We start from the raw sequence: 11,094 nt of genomic DNA, 5'->3' as shown, positions 1-11,094 counted from the left end.
GTGCGGGTGAGCCATTTCCTTCGACGATGTGGACTGCCGAAGATTTATGCTGGTCCTTTGTTACACGGGCTCGTTCTTCATATGCAATACGGGCGTTCCTCGTGTCCAAATAGGTATCCAATCGTGCTATCCGTTTTTCCTCGTCGGCCGTGAGGCCGAAGAGCGACACAGCCGAGAAGACTTCGAAATGATAGCGTAAATGCTGAAGGTCTTCGAGCGAAAAGGGTAATTCGGCGGCGTCGATATCTGTATAAGGATCGACCTCAAAACCAAGGACCCGAGCCTCCCGTATATGTTGAAACCTAGCCTTAATGGCCGGATCAGAAGTTTTCTGGATAATTTGCTCGGCATCAGGGCAAGTTAGCGCTAAGTCGAGGGCTTCCTGACATGCCTTGGGGAGTCCGTATAAGTCATTTGCGGAGTATTTCTTATGAAATTCTCGCATGTATTCCATGGATGCACCGAGGAATGGAGGGTGTAAGTTGCGCCGTATTTTGATAAACGGCTCGCGCGGTGGTAACGGAGAAAGTTTCCTTTCGGCCTCTTGTGTAAAGTACTCTAGACGAGCTCTCGTTTCCCCAGGCCGGAGAAGGATCTTAATACGTTTCTCAGCCTCCTCAATGGTGGTTTCGAAATCAGCATCCGCTACTTTCTTCCCTTCGGCTAACTCGGTCATGATAGTCGGGGTTGGCCGTTCGCTACTATCTTCCACGGCCTTTTTTGGTTGCCATTGGTTGGCCGGGCTGGCCTGCGCTTCTCGTCGCCGAGCCATGCAATCTATCCGTTGACGACGACGTTTTTGGGATTTGGACAACGCCGTATACAAACCAGTCGGAGAATTGTAACTGTACCAGCGTTGATCCGATGTCCTTGGTGGTTTGAAAGTTTTGCGATCGGCTGGTAATCCCGAACTGTTGGCATTGAGCGAGTAATAATCCTCATTATAGAAAGGTGCGTCGAAATCAAGACGCCGCCTGACCGAGGTCTGGTCTTTCGGCTGTACTTGTGGGCCGAGTCGATCAAACACTTGATGTCGTGGACCTAATCCCTTTGATGATGTTGTAGGGGCCGTGGGTGGTGTTGAAGATTTCTTCCCAGGTTCGACTGGTGTTTTACAATGGTCACATAAAACCTTCGATCCACAAGTTCCGTCGGATTTTGACCTTGTCATCGGCTCATCGGCGGGTCGAACCGATTGTTCCGTTGGTGGTGCATTTGAAAAGATATCAAGCTTTAGTCTTGTTTGACCATTTTGTCGACGGATATGCTGCACCGGGACATATTCGGCCTTCCCTTTGTTTTTGGGAAGGTGAGCATCCACCATACCAATCGTTGTTGAAGGGAAAGGATTAACGTCGACCGCCATTTTTTCCGGAAATTTCAACTTTCCTTTTTCAATCCAGCTTTGAATTGTGTCCCGGAACACAACACAATTATTGGTTGCATGCTTATTAGAATTATGATATTTGCAGTATATCTTTCCTTTTAATTCATCGGCCCTAGGGATAGTATGCCCCGGCCGAAGCTTGATGATTTTTGCTGCCAATAACTGATCGAAAATTGCGTCAGCTTGGTGATATCAAAAGTGTATACTTTTGATGACTTAGCCGTTTCCTCGGCGGTCAAACGTGTTTTGGCGTCTTTGGTATTTACTTGCGCCAAAGCTTTGCAAACATAAGGTTTGTCTATTATGATCTCGGCCGCATCCACACTAGCATACTAAGGGTCTTCACTTTCGGCCGATGCATAGCTCACCGTGGGGTTCTTATACAACGTCCCCCGGGATGGTGACTTTGATATCTTCTCTTCTCGGAGCAGATACTCATATTGTTCGACGTGTTGAGCAAGTTCGTACATATCTCGAATATTTGCCCCCAGAAACTTCTTTTTGTATTCCACGTCTAATCCGTTGAGGGCGATCCTGACGAATTCCACTTCGGGGAGTGGCACTCGGCACCAATTCCTGGCCGATTTAAACCTTGTTAGGTATTCCATTGGAGATTCATCAGATGCTTGAGCCATCCTGGCCAAGGATGATACGGACATCTCCATCCCTGGCCGATAAAATTGTTCGTGGAACTTTTCGACCAACTCTTCCCAACTCTGCACGGAGTTGGGTGGAAGATTAATGTACCAGGCGAAAGCTGAGCCTGTCAGTGAAAAGTTAAATAGTCGTAGTTTGTAAAAATCACTATTGCCGTCCCCACACTGCACTGTGAACCGAGCCACATGTTCTAGTGAGGATAATGATGATTCCCCGGCGAAGAGGCTGAAATCGGGGATCTTAAATCCTCGTGGGTATTCAAACCTTTCCACATAAGCCGGGTATGGGTGAATGAATTTTGGAAACTTCGGCCCTTTCTTTAGGGCCGAATCAATCATTCTCTGGACTTCGGTCACGTTTATGGAAGCGACTTCTTCTCCCTGGCTTGGTCCCTCGGATCTATTTCCTGGTCCTCTTCTTTCTAAGGGGACTGGTTGCGGCCGAGCGGACCCTCTCTCGGCTGGTATGGGCACATTCGTCGGGAGCTGCCGCGGTTGGTCGACCTGGCCATCTTCGAAAGCTTTACTGACTAGTAGTTCAAGCATTCTGGTCTGTGTATCGCTGTTACTACGTATTGCGTCTAGCAAATCATTCATCTTCTGACCAATCGACTGCTCGACCTGACGATATTGTTCATCCAGTCGTCTTCGAAGGAATGTCCTAGTTGGTGGATCGGAACCTTCCCCACCATCGTCATCACAATCTTCCACAATCCCTTCCATGAACATTCCAGCTGTTTGATTCGGGACTGCGGGGTTGTAAGGTTGCCCGCCGAGACAGACTTCATTCTCTCGGCGTGTTACACTTGTGGCCTCGGGCGGCGCAATTATGATCGGATTTTTTGTAGAGTGCAAATCCTGCCCAAGGCCCTGCACTGGTAAGTCAGTTGTTGACTTTCCCATGGTTGTTTTCTGCTTCGTAGACCGTGTCTCAATGGTCATGAACTCCGAAGGTTTAGCACAATGGTCCCACTGGGCGTGCCAAAATGTTGATCCTAAAAATTACAAAACCTACGTGGCGCGCAGGCCGAGTAACTAAGAAGCTAACTACGTCCTTCGGTCGAATGCGGGGCGTGCCAACTCGTCGGCCGAGCCTGGCCGAGGAGTAAAATTTGTTGATGTAGCTTTGAGCGCGTTGCTGACTTCTTTAACTTGCGATTGCGACCGAGGAAGGAACGCTCTCGGTCTCTGGGTTCTACAGCCTGAAGACAAGGCTGCTAATTCTGCGGAGTTCACAAATCGTCCGAGCCCGATTTGGTCACTGTGATTATATTCGTGAGAGTATAAGCACGTCGAATCGAGATCAAGGTGTAGGGGCACAGGTACTCGAACGTGATGTATGTCTTGATGGTAAACGTAGTTCGGCCGTCGGAGTGCCGAACCCTGAAACTCACTTGTGAGTATCCAATCATAAAACCACTCGGCGACCAGTACGCCGAGCAATGTAATTCGTAACACCTAACTATGCCGAGAAGGCTAGCAAGGTGACCTCTGCCAACAAAGGTTCGAAAACCTTTCTCGACCGAGACTTGGATAGATAATCGGTCGACCTCGACGCAGTGCTGTTTATCCAAACTGAAGATGCTTCTCGGTCGGCTGATTCTGCGGCAGCAGTGCTGTTTATCCAAACTGAAGGTGCTCGCCGGGCGCTTCCACAGTGTTGTTTATCCAAACTGAAGGTGTGTTGGCAAGAAAAGAAAAGGAAAAAATCTCAAGATGTTGAGAGGTTTTGCGCAGGGCAATTGTATGCTGATTCGAAGGTCCTTTCTGCTTGCATGATTTCTTGTATTTATAGTGCCCCATTCCTTGAAACCGACTCCGATTTGGATTGGGAGTCCTTGTCCCATTTCGCTTCTTCTTCGAACAAACCTACTCCTACTGGGATTCTGAATTTTCCTTCTTTTCGGGACTTCATTCCTTGCTGGTCGAGAATCCTAGTTGCACCAGGACTTCCTCGACCTTTCTATTTATCTGGACTACTTCTGACGGGATTTGGCCGACTGTGCCAGCTAGCCCGGGCCTTATTATTCGGCCCATAGTATTTATCATCTCCTTGGGCCGAGCACATCCTGCTGCTCGGCCCAGCAATAATATTTCGGGCCCAAACAGGTTCATAAATCGATGAAACCTGAAAAATAAACGTAAATAGATAAAAAATGAAAACTGAATAAAAGAGCTATAAAAGTTAATGTGCTTGTGGTCAATTATTTATACAATTTTTGAGAATTCCACATGGTTTAAGCTCTTGAGATCTATCATCGTATTCCGCTTTGTCTTGGTTATTACATGTATCAAGACTTTGTATCATTTTCTCTATGTAATTTAAAATATGAAGCAATTATTGATCAAGATACGTCTTATTTGTAATCATGTATAAAACAACCCAATCTTGGATGAAGAGGAAAGATCTAGAATAAAGTTTTACAAACATAATGGGCATAATTATGTGTGCCGTTTAAATTACATCTTATCAGATTTTATTCCTTTAGACCTATTTGTAATGACACATCCTTATCTTTATATTAATTATTGTATGTTGAAAGAAATCTTTACAAATTAAACAATCACACGCGTTTTATGTAATAGATTCTATGTACGAAAAAAATAAGACAAATATAAACAAATGAAATGTGACATAATTATAATTAACATACTATACCTAAATGGAATAAGATTAAGAGACAAATATTTTTACACTTTATTGTAGCATTTGAATCTTATAACACAACGATCATAACTAAATGTAAATACACCTAAATTTTTATGGGTCCTTGTTTTATCTACTTTTTTTTCTTGAATATTTCTCGAACAATTCTTAAATACACCTCATCGGCCATCCAGTAATGATCAACGAATTTGTATACGTGAAGAAGTTGATCAATAGCCACTTGGCAAAATAAAACACACACATGCATGAAGAACCTGGTTACTTTTTCTCAATAATCCATTGAGTTAAAAAACAACGACATAATAAATTCAACAATCTCATAACAAAGAAAAAAGGCTTATAATACCAATGAATATTTACGAGTACCGTCTGCTTATATTTTTTCTTCTTGTTCTTTTTTTGTTTACAGAGGTGATAAAAATTCAGAAAGTTGAATCCAAACAAAATTTAGTAGTAAGATGTTATAGGTTCGATTCTCACCAAAATATGAATCTGAATAAAATTATTATGGCTAACTAATTGTGAGGCACCCATTTATATAGATAATATCGTATGTTTTGAAAAAATTATCTTTATCAACTGAAATGTGAACCATGAAAAAATTTTGTTATTAGCATTCTATAAAAATTCATCATGTGCTCATCACTTTGAGGAAGAATTGGTCGAATTACATTAATTGAAGATGAGTACAAGATTCCCCGCTGGCAGCAATTCTCGTAAGTGCGTGATCTATAAATTCCTACTTAAATATATGCCGGTAGCAGCTGGAGGTTAGGTGCTACGCGTAAATTCTTTTGGCTTGAGGTAGTGGATATGACTTGGTGCTGATGTTGAGAGTAGTCAATCTCCCCTAAGTCTTTCTGGCTTGAGGGGTTCCTCGAACTAAATCTCCTTCATGATCAATCCTCCCTAGCTCCAAAAAAAAAAAAAAAAAAATTCAACATATTGATCTACTATTGAACTTGTGATGAAGGGCCTATTATGATTTGTCTGAGTGACCATGCTCTTACTAAATTTGAAGTCTTCAACCAAATGGAGGATAATGGCGGTGAAGAAGTTCACTTTGAATACGAGAATCATTGCTTGTCGCCAATGTTGGCAACTGCACGAAAAGTTGAACCAAAGGTAAGGCGTAGGGCGAGGAGGCACAGGGCAATGCCCTTTACATCCAACCTTTATGACCGCATCATTCATAAACACAACTAGCTACTTTCGCTGGATTATAGAGGAATGGGTAATGATGTGAAGCCCCTTACATTCATCGTCCATATTACCTGTAGAGCCTGCCGGCTTGCATCATTATCCTCTTATCTACAATCTAGCTGAAAAGCAGACAACTACATTTACGAGAGGTGTGGTCATAAAGGGTGGATGTAAAGGGCTTCGCCTCATGCTTCCTTTTTTCCTAGAGTACCTTTGGTTCCACTTTGCCTGCAGCCGTCAATGATACTAGCTACAAACAATGACTTTCAAATTCAAAATTGAACTTTTTGACCGCCATTGGTGACTCCCTTGACAGAGGAAACTAAACTTTGTCAAGAGAAGACCACATAATATCTGAGTGTTTATATGATGAAGAAGAAAGGTGAACGATGTGAATCGGCATGCTTTACAAGGTAAATATATGAGAGGAAAAACCTAGAATGATAATTTTGAAAGTATTGTGGGCATAAATCTATGTGCGGTATTTTTTTTTGTCAAAACTGTGTTTGGTATTAAGTTTTGATACACCTTATCTAGTTTTGTTTTTTCACACTTGTTTGACAATGGCTCATCCTTATCTTTACATTGATTACTTGACGTTGAAAGAAATCTTTACGAATTCATTGAAACAATGTTACATGCGTTTTTTTATAGAGAAATTCATTGTACGAAGAAATAAGAAATAGGAAAGAATAAAACTTAGCTTAATTTATAATTAACATACCATTCGTAAATATAGTAAAATATCTTTAAAGAGAAAAATGTAAATTTTTATATGTCACTCCTTTTATTATGTGTTGAAGAAAAATGTGGTAATACACCAAATGAAATACTTAGTATAATGAAAAACTAATAAGTTGAAAACAAAAAAGAAAAAAGAAAAGAAAAACTAATAATAAAAAGATGAGTCCAAAATGATAAGGTTCATATTTTCCTTTTTCCTTATTTAAACATATTATGGCTCTATGGAGGTTTGTGCCTGGGCCAGATCTCTTTCACCAAATTTCACGGATCAAGTGATCCGGACTTTTAAAATTTGATTCAACGGTTAAAATTATTATAATTTTTAAAGAGAGTTTCTGTTTTTAGCCGTTGGATAAAATTTTAAAGATCCGAATCAATTGATCCGTAACCTACCTTTGGTGGAAGAGATCCAAAGATGATCTCTTTCCGTACTGGAATGAGTGTCTGAAAAGTACATGCAGGTGAAAATGATGGTGTGGACAAGTTAGAGTGAGAGGAGATAAAAAGACGAAGAAAGAAGCAAGAAAGAGGGGATAATGGTAAGGAAACCAAATTTTTTTTTAAACCAAATTAGGAGCCTTTGCTGTTAAAATTCCAGCTGGGGGTTGAGCTAGGTAGGGCTTTTGGGAGGAGGAATATGATCGGGTGCGGCGAGCTCTAACATTGGATTTAGGAGATGATTGCTACCCGCGAGGAAGAGGAAGGGTCGTGGTGATCGTTGTTAGAGAAGAAACGAAGGCGTTTTGGGGGTTGGAATGGACTGCCGGGTAGTGTGCATGGCAGGCGGCGACGTGTGGATGAGGGGTAATATCGGAGGGGGTTTCAGCCACGAGAGCGAGCACGACCTCGCTCTCATGGTCACTGATTTTTTGGAAAACGGTAGCGTTGGAGCTGAGTCGTGGTGTAGCAGCGACAGCGATTCTGCTCTCTCCGATCTCGGTCACCTTGCCGATAAAATTCCGGTAAGAATTCGATTGTTTGGTCGTTTATTTTGTTTTGTAAAATTATAAACAAAACTTTTGAACTTTCCATAAAGTTCGAAGTTAATTCAGCTTTTCGAATGCGAAGGCAATAATTTTTACTCCATGTGCTGAGTTGTTCAGCTTCATATTTTGCTTCTAATTTATGCAGAACTTTGAATGGTGATTTTGGGTTGTATTACAGTTTTTCAAGCGTTCGGTGGCTCGGTACGAAAGCGATTTGACTTCAGCGGTTCATTCTTTGATACTGTCCATCAGCGAAAACGATCTTAATTTTGATAAGTCAGGTCAATGCAATTCCAGCTGCCTCAAGTTTGCTCTGGTTAAGCTTCTGAGGCTTTCAGGTTATGACGCTGCCGTGTGCGCGGCTCGGTGGCAGGGCAGTGGCAAGGTCCACGGAGGTATGCCATTTATCTCAATTCTGCAAAAACCTTATTTTGTGGAATTTTTAGGTGGTTCTTTCCCGAGTTGTTCTTTTGTTGGGTGCGTTAAACACTTTCTGTTTATATCTGTAATATTTGTAAACTGAACCCTGAGCTTGCCCATATACCGATTCTATGATCCCACGAACTTTGTTCAGCAATCAGTAGAAAATTTATCACAAAATATCTCATAGGCTTGTGAGATCCTGTCTGCTCAATTTAATTGGGTCCGATAGGTTTCTGATTGCAATTGAGGTGTAGGAATTTTGGAGTTCAATCATTTTGAGAGTTTGTTTTCGTATCATCTTTGTGCAGGGGATCATGAATATATTGATGTGGTGAACTACAACAATTTGGGGAGCTCTGAGCGTCTCATCATTGATCTTGATTTCCGGAGCCACTTTGAAATAGCTAGAGCTGTCCAATCGTATGATAGAATATTGAATTCACTACCGGTTGTTTATGTGGGATCCTTGACTAGGCTGAAACAGTACCTTAAAGTTATGGCTGAAGCTGCTAGATCTTCCCTAAAGCAGAACTCGATGCCTCTTCCTCTGTGGAGATCGCTTGCATATCTGCAAGCGAAATGGCAGTCACCGTACCAGAGACAGTTTAATCTAGAAGAACAGAATGTTAATGGCTCCTACAATTTTGACCACAAGAAATGCAGTGCACATTTGAAGATGCTGCAGTCTCTGCTTCAGTCTGAAATTGAGGCAGAAAGACTGTTAAGGCCCATAAATAACGATCATGTTAGGATGCACAAGCCCGATAGGCGGAGGCACGCTTTGTTTCAGGATTCACTAAGAATGTACATTTTTCGGCTCTTGAAGCGAGAGATCTTGAAGACACTTGATTGTATTGCGGCTTTTCAGAATTTTGTTTTCCCAGACCTTAAATAAACGTGAATCGGAGATTCAGAAAGATGGCCAGGTTCATAAGGCCAACATGAATAGCAATAAGGCATACTATAGTTGATAACTTTTCACTGTTCGTTCTTGCTGGGGAGCCCTTTCATTTTCTTTTACTTTGCACTCGCGTCAAGCAGCACCATCGGGTTTTTGGAACTTCTGCAGGTTAAGTCCGAGAGCATCAATGGCCGATCAAGGTGGTAACAGTTCTTGCTTTACTACGGTGCATCAAAATTCAGTTGTATCTGTTTTTTGTTCTTTGATATCCTCTTGAATGTATCCCTTTTCCCTAATTTTTCTGGGCCAAGGAAGTTTTGTCACTGTATCTTTCTTATTTTTGTTTTCCTTTTCTGCAATGTAGAGTTGCATAACTTCCCCAGCAGGACAATTAGAATATTTACTTAAAATTATGAAATTTGTTTTTACCCCAATAATTATGATGATGTGTTGTTTTATGCTATTATTTCTGGCCTTACCATGTGAGAGAATCAGCTATTTAGCACAAGCATGCAGATTTTGTTTCTTGTAATTGTATTGGATCTTGAAGTTCTTATTATTCTGTAGAAATGCTAAAGGCATCTTTTAAAAGTAGGACTTTCTATAGACTATCTGCTTCCTTATTCTTTTTGCACGAAAATTGATGTTAAACTTTAAAGTGGCAAAGAGTCCACGGAGAGCCTCGCGTTTAACAGAACCCCTTATCGTTTCTCATTATTCTACGTTCTAAACTATTTTAAGAGAAGAAAATTGAGCGAGTGGGCGGGATTTGTTTACTTTCTTTGGTTAGATGAATGATATCGGGGTAATTTATTGTTGAACTATCGAAAGGACGAGCGCATCCGGTGCTTTCTCGATGGATGGGGACCTAACAATGTCATTTGGGGATCTGGTATCCGCCTAGCGAAGTCCACGGGGAAGTGGTGGATTGACGTTTGGCACTTGGTGCAGCATCTAGAAGTCTCTATCTTCACCACTTTACTTTCCTTGTATTTATTGGCTTTTGCCTGGTAATGAATTTATAGTTTGGATAAAAAAAAAAAAAAAAAAAAGGTGTGTTATCTGCACATCTTATTTTACTTCTCACATATCCTTTATTAATTTTTATCGGTTGATCTTTTTCAATTCTTCCAATCCGACAGTCGAAAATTAGAAGAATGTGTGATAAGTAAAAAAAAGTATGGATATCACATCCCAAAAAAAAAACACTCATGAGGAATGAAAATCTTAGTCTCGTCCACAATATTCTCAAATGCGAAGGTTCTGCGAATGGCAAATAAGACTGATCAAGCAAAGATATTCGAACGTCACGATAGTCGTGATAACAAACGGGGTTCAGCCGTGCTCGTGCCGAGAACTTGAACAAGCTAAGAACGCCAACTTGCATTTGAAAGCAAGCAAGCGACCCCTCTAGTATGTTTATTTGATACAGAATAGGTTCTCGATATAAATAATCAATTAGAAAAAAAATACAGAAAACTTATAAATAATAAAAAACGTAATGGGGTGCTTGTACAAAGGTTATAGCTGGAATCTGGTTTAAACGAACATGGTGAAGTATATACATTGTGGGGTTAGTGAAGTTCGTGGACATCAGCGTGACCCATTAGAGGAACTGCCGACAGTACTTTGCCTGTAAGTGGCAGTGGATGTTCTATGTCTCCACCTCCTAGCATTTCAGGCTCATCACATTTGCAAGATCCAGCTCTGAAAGCGAGTAAAAGTCCTCGAATGTCTCAGCGTCCATATCCTTTAGGTACTGGAGCAGATCCTGGGTTCCAATGGCATGTTTTGCTCTCTACAGGGCCTACTTGCATTAGAGGGTGTGTAAGCAGGCGTGTGAACAAGTGGATAAGGTTCATAAATCGATGAAACCTGAAAAATAAACGTAAATAGATAAAAAATGAAAACTGAATAAAAGAGCTATAAAAGTTAATGTGCTTGTGGTCAATTATGTATACAATTTTTGAGAATTCCACATGGTTTAAGCTCTTGAGATCTATCATCATATTCCGCTTTGTCTTGGTTATTACTTTTATCAAGACTTTGTATCATTTTCTCTATGTAATTTAAAATATGGAGCAATTATTGATCAAGATACATCTTATTTGTAATCACGTATAAAA

The 11,094-nt window shown here is 41.1% G+C and overlaps 1 protein-coding gene across 1 annotated transcript; it reads left to right on the top strand.

The window, feature by feature from the left end:
* The first annotated feature begins 7,187 nt into the window (after positions 1 to 7,187).
* On the top strand, positions 7,188 to 9,434 carry LOC137735690 (uncharacterized). The gene is made up of 3 exons (XM_068475134.2): positions 7,188 to 7,620; positions 7,823 to 8,039; positions 8,376 to 9,434. Exons 1-3 carry the CDS (start codon positions 7,414 to 7,416, stop codon positions 8,960 to 8,962), a joined length of 1,011 nt encoding a protein of 336 aa, XP_068331235.1. The 5' UTR covers positions 7,188 to 7,413; the 3' UTR covers positions 8,963 to 9,434.
* The last annotated feature ends 1,660 nt before the right edge of the window (positions 9,435 to 11,094 follow it).

This window comes from Pyrus communis, chromosome 7, assembly GCF_041283825.1.
Source record: "Pyrus communis isolate YQ-2024b chromosome 7, ASM4128382v1, whole genome shotgun sequence".
NCBI classification, from domain to species: Eukaryota; Viridiplantae; Streptophyta; class Magnoliopsida; order Rosales; family Rosaceae; genus Pyrus; species Pyrus communis.
The sequence above is the reverse complement of the archived record's forward strand: the minus strand, read 5'-3'. Positions and strand labels throughout refer to the sequence as shown.